The following is a 24,062-nucleotide window of genomic DNA, read 5'->3' on the forward strand; positions in this document are numbered from 1 at the left end:
ATTATCAAATGTCTTTCATAGCTTCCATTTTGAATATAAATAAATGTGCAATTAGATCTAGGAGTTCGTTTTAAAATTTATATGAATAATATTAAATTAATTTGTTATTTTAATTATAAGTATATTTTATACAGTTTTGCTAAATGTATTGTAATTTATCAGCTTTATGACTGATGCGTATTATAAATTGTAGGAATTTTTAAAAGTTAACATTGTAATTTTCATTATTATTACAAATGCTTTAAACATCTGAACAAGCAAATTAAGTTATAATAAGGGCGTGCGAAGAGATACCTATACAAACCGCAAAGTTTACTATTTTACGGTACGCTTTATTAAGAAACTAATACGCCACTTGTTGAAAATTATGAAATCAATAAGATCTGTACATTAAAGAAATCTTCGAGAGTCCTCCTAAAGCATAGATTTTGCTAGTGTTTTATAAATCTTCCATTAATACTTATGTCATTATTTGCACATTTTAAGCGTTATTGTCAAGGTCTACACTTAACCAGGATAACAACATGTGGTCAATTACAGTCTCATGATATTTTTATATCGTTAAATCACTTGTTAAAGACATTAAACGTATTTAGCTTATCAGTAGTTTTTAAAATAAAATGTTATAACAAAACTACTAAATTTGAAAACTAATTTTCAACTGGCAACACTCTTGAAAGTAATAGATTAATAGGAAATGTCAAAATAATGTTCAGAATTGGCTGAGAACTAATTAATTACTGTTATTCATAAGGTTAACTAAAGTGATTTTATTATGTGGTGTTTATTCATATAGAATCGATATCGAAACAGGTTTTAAACTGTTTGATAGCTGTGTTTTTAACGTTTTCTATTGCTGTGACATTTGTCTTAACACTTGTCTCTGTTTTTTCAAAGAGAATGTGCGGGATGACAGAATGTGTTAATTCAATTGTCACTTCAGTAAAAACTGACAAATCTAAACAGTCGTTATTGGCTTATGCTTTCATAGTACAACACCTTGTTTAAAATACAAAGTGCTGATTGCTTCCTTTATTTTTATGGTCAGTCTATGTGTAATGAAAATCAATACATTATATTCCATTTGGCCGCAAGCCAGTGATATGTGACCTGCCACATTTGGTAAATGTAGTATGGACCTAGTCAAATATTTTATGTAAAGTCTCATCTAATAGTTATCAATCAGACGAATATGCAATAATGAATTGTTAAAATGGTTACATCAATGTATTGATGGAAATTTAATACAATAGAATATGCTTGTTTTAGCTCTACAAGTTCAATAAATATTTGTGGAATAAAATCTTGTTTTTTTTTAAATCACTTGATTCATAACTTAGTGCCCGTTACCCTGAATAATTGTAAAATATGTTTGAACAAGACATTGAACTTCCAAAACACAATGAAATGTCAAGCAAAGTTTCTCTGACAATTTCAAAATAGTTATAGACGACAGGAAAATCTATTGCACTAACTAGTCGACTTGACCGGCGCAATACCACGACGCCAAAGAAGCGATCACGGTCATTTGCTTCGCAATGATAGCGGTAACTTCGATATTTCGACGAATTCAGGTGGCCGCTTGGTTAATTGCCAACTTATGATAAAAAAAAATTGACAGATAAATAAAACTACCATTATTTATATCCGATTAATAAAATGCTGAATTTTTATTGCGTACAACCTATTTTTCTTATCTATTTACGCTATCGAGTATATACATTCTGTGCCTCTCATACAATGGCAACACGATCACACGAATGTCAACAATTGAAAGGACGCCGTGTAAATCTTAAATATTTTGTTGAGTTTAGGTGTTAATTTCAAGAAGTGCATATTCAAGTGAAAAGTAGACTTTTGTGCTTATTGTGAATCAGCGAGATGGCAAGCCTAGGCCCCAAGAAGGATGGAGGGCCTAACGTGGAATTCTTCCAAGCGCCGGAGTCGTTAGCACAATTTGATCAGATTCGTGTTTGGTTACAAAAAAATTGCAAAAAGGTAAGTTATAACTTTGAACAACATTTCTTTTTAGACTAATAATCAATGTATTTGTTGAAACCTGGATCATTGTCGTTTAAACAAGAACTGTAAAACCTTCATATTTCTTCCTTTATGTAGTTTTGTAAAAAATCCAAGTAATAATGATAGATATGTAAATAAGAATATTAGGGGACTTGTAACTTTTTAAAAAGTAACCTTACACACATATCATGATAATGTGAAAAAAGGTATTATTAGTTCTGACTGATCATATTTACTGAGGGAAAGTGGTCTCTTATGACATTTGTTATGGAATGTAATTCTGTTTTGCAGATAGGTTGAAATGTTGAAAAATTTATGTTAACCGGAAGATACTTTACATATCTTTCCGTTTACATTAGTTTTGTTTGTTTTTAGGTTGTGTTACTTAGTTAATATATATTTGGTGTTATTGTGTGACTATATTCCACATTTTTTATTCCAGCATGTACAAACAGATCCACCAACTAAAGAGGGTTTGGCACAACTGGTTATTCAGCTTATACAATATCAGGAAAACAAGCTGGGGAAAAATGCTTCAGATCCACCATTCTTAAGGCTTCCGGTAAGTTCAATTACATTATTGACTAGCTGTACCCAGCTACTCTATCCATGTGGAATTAAAGAAAAAGTTAATAAGCCTATGTGTTCTTCCAGACTTTGTTCTATCTGTGCCAAATTTTATCAAGATTTCTTTAGGCTTTCCGGAGATACCTTCTTACAAACATCCATCCATCTAAGATAGATGTAACACTGGGTTGAATAGTTTTAGGTAAAATATAAAACTTATAAATATTTCATTAATATTTTGTAGTATATTTAAATTAGTGAAAAATAATTTCAACAAAGTAAATATAAAATGATTGAAATTTAAAACTAAAGGACATTATAATAATATTAATTTACAACTATGTGACTTAATAACAGTATACAAATTTTTGCAAGTTGATTTTGCATTAATGTGTCAAAATATAATGTCAGCAATTTTGCATTCAAGTACAAAGTGTCAGTATTCAGCTGCGCCTGGATATATAAATTGATTTTCTGGTAGTCCTCTTGCACCTGTGCCTTGTATAGCAAATAAGGAGCCAGCATTAGGCTGTTGTATGTGTTCTGCAGCATTCAGACCAAAGTTACTTGTAGTTACATACAATGTCTCTAAATCATGTCCGCCCCATACTACTGATGTCACCTTGCTTGCTGGTAATTTATGTTGCTCTAGTAGTTTTCCCGCTCTAGGATCGATTTTTATAACCTGATAAATAAAAAAATATTTTCAAAATGCAAGGACTGTCAGTAAAACACAATTGTAAAAGAAGTATACAAAGAACAATGGTCAAAGAATTAAAAATCAACTTGGGCTGAACAGATACAGGATGTAGCTAAAAACTATGGTGATATTAGATGGTGAAAATGATCAAATTCTGTAGATAAATGTGTAATATTGCTACTTTTAAATGACAGGGGTAAAATATTTTTTTGCATACTTTAATTATTGTTCTAAAATAAAAACTAGCATGTTTTTAAATACACTATGTAACGTACCTTTCCACCATTATAACATGCCACCCACAAATTGCCATCTCTGTCAATTGTCATGCCGTCTGGTAGTCCAGTAACATTATTTGCTTCAAAGCTGAATATAGTTCTCCTGTTACCTTTAAATAATAAAACGTCTTTTATTTCAATTTAAAATCTATACACAATATTTAAATAAAACCTATAAAAATATTCATAATTAACTTTTAATAGTTTACCGATTCAGCCTTAATATCTCTATACTCTTATCTCTATATATAAAGGACTAGGCTAGGAATCTTTGAATGGCATTTTTTTATATTGAATAAACCAGCTTGACAACAAACCCACTTGATGGTAGATGGGTATGTGTACAAAGGATGGTATGTACTAGCTTAGTAAATACCTATTCACACTAGTTTTGAAGGCACCCACGTTATTATTGGCTATTTGATGTCATATATTTTAAGAGTATTGTTGGCATAGGAATTAAGCACTAAGCACTTGGCTTGCAATCTGCAGGTCCTGGATTTTAATCTCGCCATGTACCAATCTGTTTTTCGATATCCGACCTACATATGTTCATTTATCGTTCTTACGGTGAAGGAAAACATCGTGATGCATCCTGCAGATACCTATGAAGAAATTCAAAGATAAATTTAAAATCAACCCATACTGAGCTCTCCGAGCCCCTCAATGGGGTTGCATAGTGAGCTGATGATTTCGATGACTTTAATTAACCCTACAGATTACACAACCAGCTGACATTCAAATACATTTTAGTTTTAGTTATTTAAATACTTACGTATAGTCCCTTCTTCTAGATTAAAATTGAAAACATCAATATTTCTGGTTGGTGTGTCAATGTAGAACATGAACTTGTTGTCCTGTGTCCAAGCGATGCCGTTAGACACAGTCACAGGTCTCACCCACACTGCCGGATCCAGAACATTGTGCTGGTCTACCATGTATAGAGTGCCTTGGTCTTTGTCTACCGTGGTACCTACTTCTTTGCCCATTGTACCTGAAATTTATACTAGTATAGTTAATACCATATCAATACAATTTTTTTTAACAATTCTTATGGTGAAGGAAAGCATTGTGATGCAACCTGCACATATCTGCAAAGAAATTCAAAAATATGTGTGAAGTCAACCAGCCTATACTGGGCCTGCGTGGTTGATTATGGCCTAGTGACCCCTAACTTAGGGTAGGCTCCGAGCCCCTCAGTGGGAACGTATAGTAAGCTGATGATGATAATTGTAGAAAGCAATCCTTTAAAAATTGTTCTTCCTAAAAGAAATATTGTAATTTTTTTGTAATATACAGCATGTTTGTAAATTAATTAGGTAGACAGTGATAAATGGAATTAGCTTTTTTTAAAGTTTTTTTTTATGCATTGATAAGGAATGTCATAAAGGAAACAATTTTTTTCTCTTCATGTTAGTACACGATAAACCTGAATAGCACTTTTATTTATGAGTATAGTAGCTGTCGACCGCGACTCCGTCCCCCCGAGATAAAATAAACGTAATTAGTAGCCTGTATGTCCTTCCAGGCTATGTTCTACATCTTTGCCAATATCACCGAGATCCATTCAGCCGTTTTGGAGATACCTTCTAACAAACAGCCATCCATCCATCTAAACATTCGCATTTATAATATTATTGGTTAGTTTGCATTCTTACTAATCTTATTATTAGTATTATTCGTCAAGTATGTTAACTTTCTCACTCAGAGTATTTAAATGGCCACTAACAGAACCATTAGCAGTGATTTAATATGAGAAATCTACACTTAAGGACTGCCTAAATTACTTTATTTGATTCAGTAATTTCATAAACTCACCGAACCAAAGTCGTCCTTTAGTATCAACCTTTCCATCATTGCATCTGTTATCAGGCAAGCCCAAGTCAACGATACTGAGAAGTCTCAAAGCACTGTCATTGGCAGGTCCATTCCATGACATAAGGTATAGTTCTGTACGAACAGAGACCAGCACTGTGCCCGGATTGTCTTGTACAGTAACTACCAAAGATACGGGTCCGTAACCTGAAATTACATAGAAGAATCTTAGCTCTTTATTTCTTTAACTTAACCCTTTTTCGCTTTAAAAAGTAACCTATATTCCATTTCCCAGGCTCTAAACTATGTGTGTACCAAATTTCATTTAAATTGGTTCGGTAGTTTTGTCGTCAAAGCGAGACAGACAAATTTACTTTCGCATATATTAATATTAGTAAGGATTGATCAAGGTAAAAGTTTAAATTGTGGATGTATTTCGTGGTATCTTTGTCTCAAAAAAAACAAGACCATTTTCGTCACTTTTTCCAGACTAATGGCTTTTACCTATTTGTTTGGTTGTAACGTTTCCTGTCTGTGCATCCATTCTATGCACCTTCTGTTCCATGATATCCACCCAGTAGAGTGCATTTTCCTCTTGCGACCAATGGGGACCCTCGAAATGCGTTCCACCACGGTGTACCTAAAAACGACAGTTTTTTTTTAATTTTATGGCTTTTATTGTTAAGATCAGAAGTAGTTAAGTTGATCTTTTCACATTCATCCACGTGAAAAGTTCACATTGCGGTGGTATTTTACTGGAGAAACATTTAAATATAAAATAGAATCGGATTATTATTTCTGCTTACCCCTTTTAAAATAAAGGGCTAGTTTGTAAAGCCTAGTTCGGTTATGCTTCAATATTTATAACGCTAATAAAACGAGTACTTAAAACTTACCGTTTTTATAATAGGTGCTGTTGACCTCGACGCATTTATTATTTTTACTAAAGAAATTAACACAAGTATTCTTATGATGGCCATCGTTCCACTTAATCTTGATTTCACGGATATCTTTAAAGGTCGTAAACACAGTTTAATATTAACGGTCGAGAGGTTCTGCGTGTCTTTCGCTCTTGAAGTCTAACAAGCCACTAATGTTGTGTCAAACTAGTCCCTACCTTGGTACCTCCATTACGCTACGTCATTTTATGTACAGTTCATTGGATCTATAAAGTTTATTGCAATTCGAGTAATTATGAAGATAAAATCGACTCGAATTGCTTTAAACTTTTCTTATTTCTTTACTTAAAAATAAAAAAATATTACGAGGTTCATTAACGGCCGATTGATTTTGGCCTTAAGAACTAACAGATGAAGGATTTGATCGTTCACTTAATGATATTGATTAATAGGTTCGTCTGCACTTAAGTCCATATGTAACGATTATTTAAGGTGGGTTAGATTGTTATAGGCTAGTTGATAGACTTACTTAGAGATTAGAAGTTTAATTACTTTATTAATATGTAGCTGGTTTTGTACCATGTTCATGAGAACATTTTGTTTTTAATTTTTTTTTAATCAACGTTGGTCAAATTTAGTTATATCTCGCTTGTCGCGCACCGCTGCCCATGCTGCGCGGAAGTCCGACTCAAATCAAGGTTTATAACTAAAGAAGTTTTCTCAAAATGCGACCATTATTCTATTTTTTTTATCTCTTTGGACCATATTTTGAATATAAAGTAATTTTATTAATGAATGTTAAGAATTATTCACTTTCTTTTCTTCACTGCTTCCGCCGATTAAATTTACGAAACGCATCTGCAATTTTTGATGGCTATGGGTAGTAGCTTCGTCATTTTTGCGAATTCGTTGCTTGCTCGTTTGCCACCTTATAATAAAAAAAAAAACAACGCTAGCAAATTGTTCCAATCTTATTCAAATTGTTGCATACCGTGTCTAATGTGTAAAGATGTTGCCGCACTATGCAACATGTTACTTGCAATTATATTGCTAAAGTTCAAGGTCAGCAACATTAAGATTGACATCGAAAGATTTAATTATGATAAAATTAATCACGAACCGTCTTATTATATTACAGAAACCTTTCTGTGTGTGTTTGAAAATAATATGTATGTAGATTCTTATAAACCTAAATCTTACTTCTTATTAATATTATAAATCCGAATGTTTAGATGGATGGATGTTTGTTGGAAGCTAACTCCAGAACGGCTTAACAGATCTCGCTGAATTTTGGCATAGTTATAGAACGTAGTCTGGAAGAACACATAAGCTATTTATTAAGTTTTCTATATTCCCTGCGGACAGAGTCGCGGGCGACAGCTAATCATGATGTATATTTCATCTTCTTTAATGTATACAATCCAAAGCCTTTAACGGTCTCCTTTGGATTCTGATATCATTGCTTTGTGACCTATAAGGGTTCACACAATGTGGTAATAGTCTATCAAACTTTATAAGGTGTCATTATATATTGTTACATACAAGCGTTTGCAGTTTTAGTATTGAATGGTCGTACATTGATTTAAAGTTCGTATTTTTTGTTCCTAATTAAAGTTAGGAACAAAAGCAAAAAAACGATGTTTCGCAGCGAAACGTTTCTTTTTTTGCTTTTTGAAGTACTACTTTATTATTATTATTTTCAACACGTTCCGTGCAACTATGACTTTTTTGTAAGTGAGATCGCTAAGCGTGTCGGTGGCATAAGTCTCATTTTTTTAAAAAATTTCAGATGAAAGTGTTTATGGACATGAAGCCTGGCGGTTCGCTGTGCACGGTCCTAGCCACCATGTTCCGCTTCAAGTCGGAGCAGCGGTGGCGCAAGTTCGACTTCCAGGTCGGTAAGGTATGCAGTCGCGCGCACGCCCGCCTCGCTCTCACCGCCCCCGCAGCCCCCGCAGCCCTGCAGACGACCCAGCTCCCGCCATACTGCGCGGCCAGTAACACGCATACAATGACACGCGAATGACAGAACCATTTCCCGCCTAAAAAAACATAGATTATGTATTTAAAAAAAGTTTTAATTCTTTTTTCTTTATTTATTTCGCTCGGCATATTTGAGCATAGTCTGAAATTTAATTACTTTTCGCAACGAACGGTTGTTTTATAATTTTTGATAATGATTTTGTCATACACGTGTTATTGTTATTCCAAAAGCACGTTCAAAGGGTATGACAAGCCATTAACACTATCCTCTATACCTGTATCTGTACCATAGGTATTATTTTCGAGTTTTTCTTTCACATTTTCTTTTTCAATTGTCGGATAATTTTGAGAAATCGTAAAATTAAAAAAAAATATATTACATTTATTGAGTTTCTTAGAGTCTGACCTTGTTTGATATTAAAAAAAAGAAAAAATATTTGAGTCAAAAAAATTTCATTATAAATTCCATTTCATGCAATTCATGTTGCAAAAAGCTTGTTTCGGGATTTAAAGGTGGGTTTCTATGTTGTATGTTTTTTTTGTTTATGGCCAGTTATGTTTTGTCACTAATTGTATTTGGTTTTGTGAAACTCACCCTTAATGTTTTGCATGTATAACAAAAAAAACATGAAAATTCACGATATTAATGTCAATTTAAAATAGTATTTCGTTCACTTTTAATATATTGCTTTGAGTTTGATATGTACACGTTATTTTTGCATTTAGTTTTGTTCTCATAAAATAGATTATATATAATTTTAATGGAGTTAAAACAATAAAATTTGTACTCTTTTATTAGAAAATATAAGTATTGCGTAAAGATCTAGATAAAAGTTTAAAAGATATGAACAACCGTAGGTTTCGGAGACCAAAATCTCTGTATAAAATATATCGTATTTAGAAAACTGAGATAACAATATTTTATACGCGGATTTCGGTCTCAGAAACTCACGATAAGTGCATTATCAATTGTTTTTGAAGGGATTTAAAACTTTACACAGTTTTCATGAATAGTACAAGATTGCACACATTTTTTAAATAATCGTCTGAATAAAATAATTTCTTTAGATTATAAAAGTGTACATAAAAAAAATTAAGCCTATCCTATTAAAGTTTGCTGCAATTCCCACGCTTCTCTAGTTATTATTATCACTCGAATTGTTACTAAATTTTATTTTTTTCTGTCCCTTCCCCCCACCTCCCTTTTCAGAATCCGTCTCGTAAGGATCTGAATGTTCAGATGATGATGGAAATTGAAAGCGCTCTGATGAGTGCAGAAGTGATACGATCACCTTGTGTGTATATACGACCAGATGTAGATAAAGCCACTGCTAATAAAGTCAAAGATATTGTTAGTAATCATCAAGGAGAGATTTGTGGTGAGTTTACATTGAAATTAAAAAAATCGCAATGTTACCAACAGGTTAAAAAACGGTCCTATCAATTTTGAGGAAATTTTTCCAATATTTTTTTTGTCACACAGTATCCAGTGCTAAGGACTCTAGTTTTTAGAGAAATTAATGGAATTGAAAATATTATACGACTTCACCGGTTCAACGGACCTATGAAGTTTTTTTTTAATTTATAATTAAAAAGTAAAAATTAATTTAGTTACATCTCTGGTTTTATCTATCAGAAGTTATTTGCCTGAATAGCTAATTAATATGTCTGTTTATTTTTAAACTACCAGTTTCTCGCGTCTTCGTCTATGAAGAATTAAAAAAAAATCTTGAAGTGAATATTCGGTAATCTTCCCAATACTGAAAGAATTTGGATTCTGTTCAAACAAACAAATCTTTTCTCTTTATAGATAAATCTTTTTATTTTTTTTCCAGAGGACGAAGAAGACGCGACACATATAATTTACCCGACTGTAGACCCCCTGGAAGAGGAGTACGCCCGGCCGGTGTTCAGACGTGGTAACGGTGCGCTGGTGCATTGGTACTACTTGCCTGATAGTCACGATATATGGACACAGACGGAGCTACCGGTATGTATCTTAAACTAGCCATCGCCCGCGACACCGCTCGTATAAAAAAAACTTAATTAGTAGCCTATGTGTTCTATCTTTATGCCAAATTGTCCATTTGAAGCGTAGCCTAATGGTTATGGGTACAGATTTCCGATTAGGTGTTCGTAAGTTCGAATCTCGCCATTCGACTATTGTCGTAAACCATATTTTATCACAAGACTACAGCTTAGTTGGAATGGTACGAGAAATATTAGTAAATTAACAAGAAATCTGCTAATATAAAAAAATCATCGGGATTCGTTAAGCAGTTATGTAGATAACTTCTTATATCCATCCATCCAAACTTTTATATTTAATCGATTCTCTAGGGGAGGAAGGGGGGCAGTTGCCCCCCACCCTGGCGATGCCTGACGTTTATTCATACATATTTTCGTAATTTTGTTAGGTGGATGTACCAGAGAACGTGAGCTGGGAGTGCACACGCAGCGAGCCGTGGCGCGTGTCTGCGAGCTGGGCGCTCGACCTGCCGCAGTACAACGAGTGGATGAACGAGGAGGACTACGAAGTTGATGCCAACGGCAAGAAGAAGGTTAACTACAGTCCAATATGGATAAACGAGACTCCAAGAGACCGCGGAATTTTCTCACTTATATGTATTTCTAAACCCGACTTTATTCATTATGGAGCTCGTTGGTTGTGAGGACAATGACTCTCGCTTTCATAGGTTTCTCGCTTATCCAATTCTTGATGAAAAAAGTGCCATAAAGTGAAACTAGGGGGCGCTGAACCAAATTAGTAGTTTCTAGTTAATCAAAACTAGTAATAAATTAAACAGAATGCTTGAAATCCTTTCCTTGCTATTTATTTTTATTATTCAATGTTTTTATACCAATATTCTGCTCTTAATGTTGCTTAATTGTTGTCTCTGTTTGTCTCACAGAGAAAGACAAGGATGACATTGGTCACGACAGTTAAAACAGTAATTTTTATTCTAATAAAAATCCTCTTGCATACATACAGGTTCACAAATTGAGGCTATCAGTGGACGATTTGATTCCTGGTGCGGAGCCGTCAAATAAGGGGAAGAAGAGCAAGAGGAAGCGGTCTCCCTCCCCTCCCCCACAGAAACACGGAAAGAGAAAGAGGTAATAACTACGCAAAACAATTCTACATAACTTATTACGATTTTCCATCAATACTAAAAACACATGTGTGTTTAACACAAATATAACCTAAAGATACTTAATGCGGCATAAAAGTAAGGCGAAAAAAAACCCGCGAAGTCTTTTATTGGGGTAAATATCCTCGGTCTTATCTTTTTTAATATAAAGTATCATTTCGAAAATTTACTTGACTTCACACGACTTTAGCGTCTAACATATAGTTTATCTATATTAGTAGTATAAAAAGGACAGATTCGATTGTTCGTTTGTTTGCATTAAATAGGCTCGGAAACTACTGAACCAATTTGAATTTGAGATATACTAACTCTTAGTATATATATAAAATTTCAGCCGCATCTCCAAGCGTCGTGACAATGAGGGTGATGATGAGGAGGACACCGCGTCACGTGACAACACTGACACCGCGCCCACACCGGAGGCAGACCGCTCAGCTGACAGTCAGTATACGAAGCACTAGTAGACTAACGATTAACACAACACCCTACCAATCTAACTCTCTAGGGTTCAAATCCAACTAACTAATATAAACCATATCCTAGTATTTCGAGCTTATTTGAAATAGTTCCAAGAAATATTTGTCAATAACAAAAATATGTATTACTAGCTGTCGCCCGCGACTCCGTCCGCGTGGAGTGAAAAAGAACTTAATTAGTTCCCGGCTATAATTTGAATTTTTCGTTCAGTTGTTCTCGAGTTTTAGCGGGACTAACGAACAGCATTTGATTTTATATATAGACATATAAAATTCTCGTGTCACAATGTTACTATACTCCGAAACTGCTGGACTAATTTTTATAAAATTCCATATACATATTCAGATGGTCTAAGAATTACCCAACTATTTTTAAATCCCGCGCGGACGGAGTCGCGGGCGACCGCTAGTAATATAAATATTGCTTATATGATCAAAATGAATTTGTTGAAATTTATAAACGTGTAAATGAGCATAGAAATCATTTTATATTGAAGACGTAATAAAAATGATCTATGTATGTTAGCTCCTGCCGCTCCACCGCCGGAGCCCCCCGCCGCGGCCGAAGCTCCCGCCACCCCTGCACCAGCCATGGACGTGCATGATGACTCACAGGGCAAGCACAGCGACTCCAACACACAGGTACATATCTAACTATATATAGTGGTGTCTCTCTCGCACAAAACAATAAGGAAAAACACTTTCAACATTACGTACCAATAGATCGGACAAACAAAACGTTATTTACAGTTATCACCAAATAATAAGTCTAGTTTGACACTCGATTGGTCCAATGGGAACAATATCAAGCATCCCAACGGGAAATAACCCATGTGATTGCAGATTTTGAGCAACAATATTGAGTCCTGCATATATCAAGTTTTGTACTAGCTGTCGGACGCGACTGCGGCCGCGCGGAATTAAAAAAAAACATAATTAGTAATCTATGTGTTTTACCAGACTAAGTTCGATATTTATGCCAAATTTCATCGAGATCCGTTTTGTAGATATATTCTAACATCAATCCATCTAAACATTTGCATTTATATTAGTAAGATTTAAGAGAATGAATATTCCAGGAGATGCTGAGTAAAGAAGAATTAGAAGATAATGTAACGGACCAGACTCACCATATCGTAGTACCGTCGTACTCCGCCTGGTTCGATTACAACTCCATACATACAATAGAGAAGCGCGCTCTACCAGAATTCTTCAATGGCAAGAACAAATCTAAGACCCCGGAGATATATCTAGCTTACAGGTACTGTTGGCTTGCCATCCATCTTTGTCTCTTTCTCGTATAACAATTTTAAATTTACTCACCTCCTAAGTTAAAAGGCGTGTAAATATGTAAAATAAAGCGTGACGTGAAAAAAAATCAAATAGAGTGTTTACTCTTTATTATATTAGTACTAGATGTCGCACGTGACTCCAATTAAAAAAAAACTTAATATGTAGTGTCTGTATTCTTCCAGATTATGTTTTACATTAATGCCAAGTTTCAGCCATTCTGGAGATACCTTCAAACAAACATACATCCGTCCATACATCCAAACATTCGCATTTATAATTAATTAATTTAATTAGTAATTTGTGGATGTATCAGGAACTTCATGATCGACACATACCGGTTGAACCCAACGGAATACCTGACGAGCACAGCATGCCGGCGCAATCTGGCGGGCGATGTGTGCGCCATCATGCGGGTGCATGGCTTCCTCGAGCAGTGGGGCCTTCTCAATTATCAGGTCAATATTTACCCACATTAACACCATTTTACGGTCCTCGTGAAATTCACTGCCATCCATGGCCGCATTGAGGACAGGTCTGTCCTCTTAACTTAGGATGCTTCAGAAACCTACATTTCTCAAAGGCTGGCAATCATCAGCAGTTCCTTTTATGTTGCAGATGATGTGTTGAACTCGTTTGCCCCTTTCTCTTATATAAAAAAAATATTAGCGCCATTAGGTGGTCGGCAAGGGAATCCATAAAAAAAAACGAATGCGGCGATACCGGCTATATGCTAGTATTAATGTTAGTATTATGTTTTTCAGTTGGAGGCGGAATCTCGTCCGACGGCAATGGGCCCGCCACCCACTTCGCACTTCCACGTGCTGTCAGACACGCCCTCCGGACTGCAGCCGTTGCAGGCAAGACCCACGCAGCCCAGACCAGGTATACATATCTTAAATAATAGTGGGTTTCCATTCCCGAAATTATTGTAAAACTTAAGATACGAAGTGTTTTTTATTTTAACAATAAAAGTGGAAACAGTGGAAAACTATGATAAAATATCACCGTTTTTACCTAAATGTTGAAGACTATTAAAACTATGAAAGGTTTGAATGTATTATATTTGCATTGAACATGATTTTAAGATCACATAGGGAAACAGTAAAGAAAGTTAATTATTCTTTAGCGCACTAAAAAGTACCCCGTAAATAAGTCTTTTCTAATATTATGGTGGCTCTTAATTTCTTGCAAGTCGCTGCGCAGAACAATATTAGGGGTATTGGTGCGCAGCGCACCGATGACCTTGTGCCGCCAAGACATTTAAAAAAAACGTATAAGTAGTATTGTTATTTTTAATTTATAGAATATAAAAAAATGTAGTAACTAACTGTTGTGTATTTTAGCGGAAAACGCAGCAGTGCCTAAAGTGGAGGCAGGTCTGCCGAACGGCGCTGATGGTGGCGCACCCACAGCACCCGCTGCTCCCGCTGCCGCAGCACCCATCAAGCAGGAGCCTACACTGGAGCTCGGCACCGCACCAGGACTCAAGCTCGACCAGGTACAATTCGGCATGAGGCTTCCAATGCCAAAGTACATGCACAAATACATAATATCATCTCTTTTTTTCCAAGTGAAAGAGAGGGATGACAATATCCTTTGAATCATTCAGCAGTGGAAACCCACAATATCATACAAGGCATATTTAGAGCAACAAACCTTGAACATATTTTTACTTTCACTTTCCGAATAATTCCGTGAGTTTTTACGATTACTTGACACCTGTATTAAAACGATATTGCCTTTCCTACCATTCTATAAAAAAACACGTTTTTAGAAACTCTTTATTAGTGGCATCTATATGTGATGGTGAATCTTTGTGTGTAGTATCGCGGTGGTTCCCGCGGCCGTGAATGGACGGAGCAGGAGACGCTACTGCTGCTCGAAGCATTGGAACTGCACCGTGACGACTGGAACAGGGTTGCGGCGCACGTCGGCACGCGCACACATGATGAGTGCATACTGCACTTCTTAAGACTGCCTATCGAGGAGCCTTATCTGCAGGATACTGCATCGGGTATGAACCCCCACTCATATACACTATATAACCCCCAGTAATATACACTAACCCCCACTAAAATACACTAACCCCCACTAATTTACACTAACCTTCGCTAATATACACTAACCCCCCACTAGTATACACTGACACCCCTAATGTTTATACTTTTTTTTTTTTCATTTCGAATAAAATGTGAATTAATGTATGACGTAGTTATTGTATATAATATACAAGCAAGTTTTCAAGGAATAATACGAATGTGAGTTAATTTATGTACATTTGTACAGGCGGTGTGCTGGGTCCTCTGGCGTACCAGCCGATACCTTTCAGTAAAGTGGGCAACCCGGTGATGAGTGCGGTGGCCTTCCTCGCTTCTGTAGTCGATCCTCGCATCGCCTCCAAAGCCACGCGCGCTGCAATGGACGAATTTGCAGCTATCAAGGTAAAATAACTCATCTTCATTGTACTATACTTAAATGTATATTTTTGCCGAACTCAGAGACGTGATGTCCTCCTTAGAGTACATTTTTAATCTTAAATGACCAATTAAAGACTAGTGTAGTAAAGATTTGATTTTTTTTTCTTTTGGGAAGCTACACTATCCCCAAGTGATTTTTTTTAATTCCCGCGCATACTAAGGGCAGTTGCTAGCCTTATATAAATCGTCTCATGGCTTTTTAGAGGACTGAAAGAGAAAGAGAAAGAAAGAGAGAGATGAAGAATTTAAAACGTCAGAAAAATATATGCCTTAAATTAATTAAATAAAACTGTTTATAATGTTTATTTATGTGAATTTGACAGTAAAATGTTGTATTGTTGAAGGACGAGGTGCCTGCGGCCATGATGGAGGCGCACGTGAAGGCGGCCGGCGCGCACGGGCCCGCCGCCGCGCTCGCCGCCACCGGCATCGCCGGCACCGCACCTGACGTCAAACCTCCAGGTCTCACATACACATACTAACTGTAGCCCGCGACTATGTTTGCGCAGAATTTAAAAAAAACCTAATTAGTAGTCTATATGTTCTTACTGTAATTCAAATATATTTTTATTTAACCATTTAATAGTAGTACGAGTTATTTAAATAAGGCAAATAACGTTTTCTGCGTGTTTATAATAAGTGTTAATGTTAGTCGGTGAGAAGAAAGAAGAATCATCAGAGGTGAAGACTGAGCCAATGGAGGTGGAGGAGGGCGAGGTGAAAGTGAAGGAGGAGGTGGCCGACACGCCTCCAGCTGAAGACACCAAGGACACCAAGGATACAGCTTCTCCATCACCTGGTAAACATCTTAATATAGAAATAAATCCGTAATGGAGATTTAAAAAATTATTAAATTGATAAAAAAAGTGTAAATATTAATTTTGTTGAGTAAATACGGAACTCGCGGTGACATTTTTAGTTTTATACCAAAAATGTAATTAGCTAAAAAGTTATAAAGTTATTACACACTAGCTGTCGCCCACGACTCCGCTATGTTCCATAAGTCAATGTATTAGAGTTTAATTTAGATTGTGTGTGTAGCAGATGCAGGCAGCGGCAGCACTCCAGCTGGCGGTGGTCAGGTGGAGGCGGGCGTGGCGGCGGCCGCTGCAGCAGCGCTCGCCTCAGCCGCGGTCAAAGCCAAGCATCTGGCCGGAGTCGAGGAGCGCAAGATCAAGTCACTAGTCGCACTTCTCGTTGAGACACAGATGAAGAAGCTGGAGATCAAACTGCGACACTTTGAGGAGTTAGAAGCTACTATGGAAAGGGAGAGAGAAGGTTTGTACATACAATTTTTATATAGAGAATAAGATGGCAAACGAACTGACATCTGAATACGTCAATATAGCGAAGCGATTACTAACCATAGACATCTGGAATCGCAGATGTGTTGTCGAACTTTAGTTGGTAGAGGAGGATACACATAGAAAGAGGATTTTTCCCCTTCCATCCTTCCCTTATAAGAAAATAGTGGGAAAGAAAATAGGAGTAAAATTAGGTCTCCAGCACCCAGACTCATCACACGCATCGCACATCCCATAGCACGCCAACAACATCTGTGACAGCACACAGACTTTAAGTTATAAGAACGCTTAAAAATATAAGAATTCGAATTTAAGTCGCCAATATTGTATCTTAACTTGACCAAATCATGAAGTAACATATATATGTACATCAGGTCTGGAGTACCAGCGGCAGCAGCTGATCCAGGAGCGGCAGCAGTTCCACCTGGAGCAGCTGAAGGCGGCAGAGTTCCGCGCAAGACATCAGGCGCACCAGAGGTACCTTACACCACCCCCGCACCCCACACCCCACATCAACACCCAAACATCCCTACCCCTAGGTTTTACCAGGAAACCCAAACTCAAACGGATTTCAACTAAAATTTGACAGAATTAAAATTAATACGGAGAAAAAGTGCATAAACCTTGTAAATTTAATTAAAAATTCTTTGATTATGAATTACTAGCTGTTGCCCGTGACTTCGTCCGCGCGTAATTAAGAAAAAAAGAATTATTAGTCTATGTGTTCTTCCAGACTATGTTCTACATCTGTACCAAATTTCATCAAGAACCATTAAGTTGTTCTGGAGATACCTTCAAACAAACATCCTTACAACTTTCGCATTTATAATATTAGTAAGATGTGGTCTAATTAGCGACCACTGGTTTTTATAAAAAAGCTAAAAAAACAAGTTTATTAACCAAGCTTTATAGATTCGTTCCGTTAATTAAACTTGTCTAAATCTTATATTTCTGATATTTCTTTAAATTTTTATGCGATAAAAATCGTTTAACTTAATCGATGTAAAATTTATCATAGATTTGTTCATAAAACGCAAATAGTCTAATGGTTAAGGGTACGGATTTCAGATCACGAGGTCGGGAGTACGAATCCCGCTATTTGACTATTGTAAACCTTATTCTATCACAAGCATAGAGCTTAGTTGGAATGTTACAAGAAATATTAGTAAATTTATAAAAATCTGCTAATATAAAAAAAAATGGTATAATGTGTTAAACCAGTCTTTCCCAAAGTGTGCGATAACGCCCCCTTGTGGGCGCTGCAGGTCTCAAGTTGCGGGTTATAGTAAAAGTTTCGTTTACAATTCTCCGTTAATATAAATATATAAGTCACAATAATTAATTAATTTAATTTGAAGTTATAGTGGTTTTTAAATATGTGAAAATATGGAGGGCGCTAAAAATATTTATTCTCAAAGTGGGCAGTAGACAAAATAAGTTTGGGAACCACTGTCTTAAACAGAATTAGACATGGCTTTAAAATTTAATTTGTGTTAATTGACTTTAACTCTATTGTGTAAACATATGTTATTTATCCTTCATAAATATACTATTTTATATATCATAAAGTATGAAAATTACTTATTGTTTATATTTTATTATATTCCTTGAGTTTTGTTGTCTAAAATGTCGATTACTTTGACATTAATTGTACGCGTAAAATCTTTATCGTAATGCGTACTTTTGTAAAGGCATGGCTACTCTGATATTTCTTAAATTCAGATATTTACCATATTCATCTTACTAATATTATAATTGCGAATGTTTGGATGGATGTTTAAAGGTATCTCGAGATGTCTCACTGAAACTTGGCATACATGTAGAACATAGTCTGGAAGAACACAGACTACTAAGTTTTTTTTATACTCAGACGATGTCACGGCCGACAACTAGTTAACAATATAGTGTCTCTCTATCTGTAATCCGCGATTTCGTCAGCTTTGAATTAAAAAAGTAGCTTATAATATGCTCGCATACAATTCCTTCCCTTCAAAATCGGTACAGCGTTTTATCATCCGGAAGAAAAACGGATTAGCAGACAGAGAGAAAAGAAAGAAAAGCCAATATATGTACGCGAAACATGATTATTTTTTGATATATACAGACACTTCAATTTAATTGTATTTATAGATAGATAAAATTTGTGCCTGCAAGTTGCAAGTAGAGGTGTGAAATTACTAGTTTTCTTAAATTAGTTATTAAATTAGGCAATAACACATAAAAAAATACGCACGAATTGATCATCTCCTTCTTTTTGAAGTTGGCTAAAAAGGTTGATATTTGCAGGTTGCAAGCGGAGAGCGGTGTGCTTGGCGGTATGGTGAACGGCGCGCCCGAGCAGCCCCCGCCTGCAGACGTGCCCGCGCAGCCCCTGCCCCCGCCACACCACGCATAGACAATACTGCGTCTAACTGTACTATACTTAACTAATATAACTGTGGTACAGTCAGCTTTAACATCTTACAAATTGCTCTCGCCTTGTGCAATACCACGACCACACAGACATGCCTCAAGTGGTAGCAATTCCAAGTACAGTCTGATGAGTGTAGTACCAAAGGCAATTTTAACCCTCTTTTACTTCCCACCCCTTTTTTATTATAAGTAAAGGATGGGAAGTTGATTTTCCGGATGAGTGGATGCACGGGAAGGGAAAATATTCTATTTCTATGCATTCCCTTCTCCGACGATTAAAGGTAGGCAATACATCTGCAATTGCACGTCTATGGGCAACTGTTGCACGCACGTTTACCTTATGGCTCATGGGTTAAGCACTTGTAATCTGAAGGTCCTGGGTTCGAATCCCGTTATGTACTGTGTTTTTCCATTTATATATGTACATTTATCCGACGTTCTTACGGTGAAGGAAAACATCGTGATGTGCAGCATATATCTGTGAAGAAATCCAAAGATATGTGTGAAGTCAACCCGCACTTGGCCAGCGTGGTTGACTATGGCCTAATCACCCTTAACTTAGGGTAGGCTCCAAGACCCTCAGTGGAGATGTAAAGCTGATGATGATATGAAAAATTATTTATTTTTATACAAAGTACTCTGTGGACTGTATCTACTCTTAGTAACTGCTTAAGTAATATTAAAGGACTCTGAAGTAACAGTTTGTATTAATATCCACAGGCCGTGAATCTATCGTGAAGAAGTCATTACGTGAACACCCTGAAGCGGTAACATTAGTGATTTAAAATGACTTAATATTATAAGTGATGTAGTTAATAAATAATTATGTTTATAAATTATTTTTTTTTAAATAAATTGATGTTTGATTTATATGATTAAATTTCTTAGTGTGGGTTTACACTGTTATAGAAACATGTTATCAGATTGACATTGTGTTTTTTAATTAGCATTTCAGAAATAGAAAACTACGGTAAGAATTTTTGTAACATCTATCAACTCTGTTTCTTTATCTATGGTATGCTTTAATGAATAAAAATTTTATTGTTTTTATTTTTCCTTCACATTCTAAAATTGGCTTTAGAAATAAAAATTAGTTATTAAAATAATGTACCGACAGAAAAAAACGTATTATATTTATTATTTACCTTTATGATTAATTCATTTACGAAACTACATTTCAGTTTTAAAAAATCCAAAATATAAAACTACTTTAAAAAGAAACGTATACAGGTTGTCCCAAAAGGTTACGTACATAGGAAGGGGGATGATAGGGGTGGTCACAAGGGTCACCAGAAAAATTAAATAAAAATTCCCCTTTGGGTATTAAAAAAAATAAATGGTATTTTTTAAAACTTAAAATTTTTATACCTTCTGGGGCAATCGCCTATCATCCCCCTTCCTATGTACGTAACCTTTTGGGATACAAGTATTTATATGTTTCGTTTGATACAACGCAAGAAAGAAAAAAAAATTGTAAATACATATTCGAAATCTCATTATTTTCTTTAATAGTTTAAATGTATTTCTTAAATATATATGATATATAAGATTAAATTTTCTAAAATTGGTATAAGAGTTTTCAAATATATCGTCGGCTCTGACTGCGCGCTGCGCACCCTCGTCCCTCATCCTGTTACTAACCTGATCTGCGCAATGTCTCGTACCTTCCGACCTTACTTGATATCAAATAATGCATATATTAACAACTTCACTTACGTATAAAACGATCTATTGATTCTACAAATCTTACTTCTTACTAATATTATAAATGCGAATGTTTGGATGGATGGATGTTTGTTTAAAGGTATGTAGAACGGCTGCACGGATCCCGCTGAAGTTAAGCATAGATGTAGAACACAGTCTGGAAGAACCTACGGGCTACTAATTAAGTTTTTTTTTTAAATTCGGAGACGGATTACGGACGGAGTCGCTGGCGACAGCTAGTATATCACATTTGTAGAATCGATTATATTAAATCTTAAGCCAATAGTTTTATTTAAGTCTATAATCTAGATTTCTAGGGTATGAGATGCAAAAATAAATGATTTCCAGTATATACCGTTTTATTATTCATTGTACCTTAATTTTTTTATTTTTTAACGACTAACATTTGCTTTGTGATCGCGCGTATTTCTTTTTTTACGATCGAATGGTTTTTTTCTTCTAATGTATCGAAACAATGGCGTTCTATCATAACGAATATGCTGATCGCAACAACCACTATAGTGTTACATTTAATTTTTGTATAAGGAACTATTTTAATTTTTTAATATGAATATACATATTTTAATAGTGTCCGTCCTTCTGTGTGTAGTGATGGCAACATCTGTTAATCAATATTATAAAATATCGATGGTAAGTTATTATTTTTTTTAATCTATTATTCTTTCGTATAATTTGATTTAAAAAAGTTCGTTGAACTCGTTTTTTTACTTGGAATCATAAAAAATATATTTTTCCCAGTTAAGACTCTATTTTTTATGTTTAAAATTATTTTTGCCTTGGTTTGGACTAGGTAGAAAAAAGTCCTTAGTTTTTAAATCTATAATTTTATCAAATATCACTTTCTTTTTTTAAATTAATCGAACAATTGAATAATAAATTTAATTTAATTAATATTATAAAGATTTATTGATTTCGAGTTGTTATTATCAAAAGTGGGTATTTTAATAAAATATTGTTACTAAAGGTATCATCTAACGAGAATCCGAACCAACCAGCTTTGTTTCTTCACGGAGAAAGCCCCGTGTGGGATGCGGAGAGTCAAACCTTGTACTTTGTTGATGTACACGCGCAGAATATACACAAATTAAATTATATCACGGGAAAAATATCTACTAAACATATTGGTAAGTTTAAATCTCTTATTAATAGAATTATTATTAAATTTAATAATATTTTAACTGTTTCAAAATTTATATAATTAATTTCACTTGAATTGTAAAAAGTAACCTTAAAATATTTTGTCGTTAGTAAATTGATTAGTATTTAAAACTTGTTAATTTCGTATTTTAACGATGCAGATTTTACAAACAAAACCCAAAAGTAATTAACTTGAAACAAATGGAGCATTAAATTTTTAATCGATTTCGAGAGTTAATCACGTAATCTAGGTTTTTTCATATCGCTAGCATGAGACAAAGTTCACGATGTTATTGTAACAACATTTTGCGTTATGAGAAATTGCTATTATTTATTCACAGGCGCTATTTACATTCAATTAACTTTGGCTTTAAACTTTAAAAACATCTGAGGAGTTATAATATTAAAAATAAATCAAATCCCACATTAACATATTATTACTATCGTTAAATTAGGTTATGGCCAAGTGAATGTGATATCTTTGATATCGGGATCCAAGCGCCTGTTGGTATCAGTCCGCGCGGCGCTGTATTTAATGGATTGGACGGTTGCGGGCGACGCATCATTGCGCCTGCTCGCCTCCGTAGACGAGGGTGAACCCGACAACATAATCAATGAAGGCAAAGCTGACGTTGAAGGACGCTTCTGGGTTGGTATGTTAACAATGTGTTGCCTTTTATAATTCTGAAGTATTACTGAATAATAATAGTTAGCACTGAATGTGTTGAAAAACAAAAAATCTTGTTAGAAAGAAATCTCTACAAGCGAGAAAAATATTGCAGTACATTGAACTCTTGCTTAAGGTACGCGTCCAATGCGCGCCGGACGCATACACGGCGTGCAACGGAATGCTTGTTGATAAATGCCGTATCGATGCTGGTGACGAGGATGATGGACGCTTTTCTACATTAATAGACTGTATTACAGAATAATATAATTCAACTATAATAATAATTCAGGTACAAAGGGTCCTCAGAGCGGTGACGATGTAACACCCGACAGGGGTACATTATACACCGTACAGCAAGACACGCGAGCGCACGTTCGCACCGCGTTACGTCCAGTCTCCATCTCCAACGGCATCGCATTCGCCCTCAACAACTCCCTCATCTACTACATAGATTCGCCCACACAGAAGATTGAGGCCTTCGACTTTGATTCGCAAAAGGGAGAAATCAGTTAGTTCACTTTATGATTTCCTATTTTGCCCGACTGAAAGGAAAGTAATTAATCTACCCATTCAACGAATGAAGATACGTTTCTAGATATATCGCATTATCAGACCTGACCTGAAATGCAAATGTCAAGACCGATGTTTAAAATGTTGTATTTGACTAGTAATTTTGAACTCAAGTGTTACAGGTGATTAGTATTTTTGACATCGTGTTACAGGTCATTAGTATTTTTAAGCTTGAATGTTACAGGATGTAAGTTGAGGGTATTGTTTTTTTTTTAATTGTTAATGTTCGTTTTAACAGATTTCTTTAGGATGTAGATTTCTTTAAACAGCCAGAAACCTTTACTTAAAAGGTTTGCCTCATTATTAATTAAAAATTATTCACAATGTAACTTCAAGCTGTTTGGAACTTATTTTAAAGCAAATCAATTCTTCCTACGTTTTATTCATATTGCAAGTTACTTTTTTTAATTAATATTAGTTAGTTTATTTATATTAACGTATTTCAGGTGGACGACGGACGATAATTGACGTGACGTCATACGGGTACGATGACGCGATACCTGACGGCATGACCATAGACAGTAAGGGACATCTCTGGGTCGCGCTCATGTTCGGAGGCTCAGTGAGTATGACGTCATTACT

General features: G+C 35.4%; 3 protein-coding genes across 7 annotated transcripts in view; 2 read left to right on the forward strand and 1 right to left on the reverse strand.

Moving 5' to 3' along the window:
- The first annotated feature begins 1,740 nt into the window (after nt 1-1,740).
- On the forward strand, nt 1,741-20,628 carry LOC106116760 (SWI/SNF- related protein mor). Of its 4 annotated transcripts, none has more exons than XM_013310757.1 (21): nt 1,741-1,998; nt 2,465-2,584; nt 8,071-8,184; nt 9,475-9,643; nt 10,100-10,254; nt 10,682-10,825; nt 11,257-11,381; nt 11,751-11,857; nt 12,419-12,534; nt 12,972-13,153; nt 13,499-13,640; nt 13,947-14,067; nt 14,529-14,683; nt 15,010-15,199; nt 15,472-15,626; nt 16,007-16,124; nt 16,315-16,461; nt 16,704-16,940; nt 17,341-17,443; nt 19,253-19,406; nt 20,099-20,628. In XM_013310757.1, exons 1-20 carry the CDS (start codon nt 1,882-1,884, stop codon nt 19,359-19,361), a joined length of 2,826 nt encoding a protein of 941 aa, XP_013166211.1. In that variant the 5' UTR covers nt 1,741-1,881; the 3' UTR covers nt 19,362-19,406; nt 20,099-20,628. The 4 variants fall into 4 exon arrangements, with proteins under 4 accessions (XP_013166211.1, XP_013166210.1, XP_013166212.1 ...); XM_013310756.1 differs by having other exon boundaries at nt 19,253-19,379; XM_013310758.1 differs by having other exon boundaries at nt 16,707-16,940; nt 19,253-19,379.
- Nucleotides 2,917-6,488, reverse strand: LOC106116761 (regucalcin). Of its 2 annotated transcripts, none has more exons than XM_013310760.1 (6): nt 6,279-6,488; nt 5,887-6,022; nt 5,386-5,589; nt 4,343-4,561; nt 3,565-3,677; nt 2,917-3,274 (listed from the first exon to the last, which is right to left on the reverse strand). In XM_013310760.1, the coding sequence occupies exons 1-6, from the start codon at nt 6,360-6,362 to the stop codon at nt 3,026-3,028; spliced, it is 1,005 nt and encodes a 334-aa protein (XP_013166214.1). In that variant the 5' UTR covers nt 6,363-6,488; the 3' UTR covers nt 2,917-3,025. The 2 variants fall into 2 exon arrangements, with proteins under 2 accessions (XP_013166214.1, XP_013166215.1); XM_013310761.1 differs by lacking the exon at nt 6,279-6,488 and adding an exon at nt 6,189-6,246.
- Nucleotides 20,629-21,588: 960 nt separating the features above from the next.
- The window catches only part of LOC106116518 (regucalcin), a 4,188-nt gene continuing 1,714 nt past the window's right edge, over nt 21,589-24,062 (forward strand). The window contains exons 1-5 of the mRNA XM_013310388.1: nt 21,589-21,733; nt 22,068-22,227; nt 22,696-22,893; nt 23,200-23,418; nt 23,927-24,042. Of these exons, the coding sequence (XP_013165842.1) occupies nt 21,650-21,733; nt 22,068-22,227; nt 22,696-22,893; nt 23,200-23,418; nt 23,927-24,042 (777 nt within the window). The 5' untranslated portion in view covers nt 21,589-21,649. The remainder of the gene's footprint in view (nt 21,734-22,067; nt 22,228-22,695; nt 22,894-23,199; nt 23,419-23,926; nt 24,043-24,062) is intronic.

This window comes from Papilio xuthus, unplaced genomic scaffold, assembly GCF_000836235.2.
Source record: "Papilio xuthus unplaced genomic scaffold, Pxut_1.1 DF827714.1, whole genome shotgun sequence".
Lineage (NCBI taxonomy): Eukaryota > Metazoa > Arthropoda > Insecta > Lepidoptera > Papilionidae > Papilio > Papilio xuthus.

Bases quoted from the DNA above. Each gene is read 5' to 3' on its own strand.
- LOC106116761 (XM_013310760.1), bottom strand. From the start codon at position 6,362: ATGGCCATCATAAGAATACTTGTGTTAATTTCTTTAGTAAAAATAATA. The intron at 6,023-6,278 runs GTAAGTTTTAAG...TGTCGTTTTTAG, and splicing joins CAGCACCTATTATAAAAACG to GTACACCGTGGTGGAACGCA. The intron at 5,590-5,886 runs GTAAAAGCCATT...ATGTAATTTCAG, and splicing joins CGTTACAACCAAACAAATAG to GTTACGGACCCGTATCTTTG.
- LOC106116760 (XM_013310757.1), top strand. From the start codon at position 1,882: ATGGCAAGCCTAGGCCCCAAGAAGGATGGAGGGCCTAACGTGGAATTC. The intron at 11,382-11,750 runs GTAATAACTACG...ATAAAATTTCAG, and splicing joins AAACACGGAAAGAGAAAGAG to CCGCATCTCCAAGCGTCGTG. The intron at 16,462-16,703 runs GTAAACATCTTA...TTGTGTGTGTAG, and splicing joins TACAGCTTCTCCATCACCTG to CAGATGCAGGCAGCGGCAGC.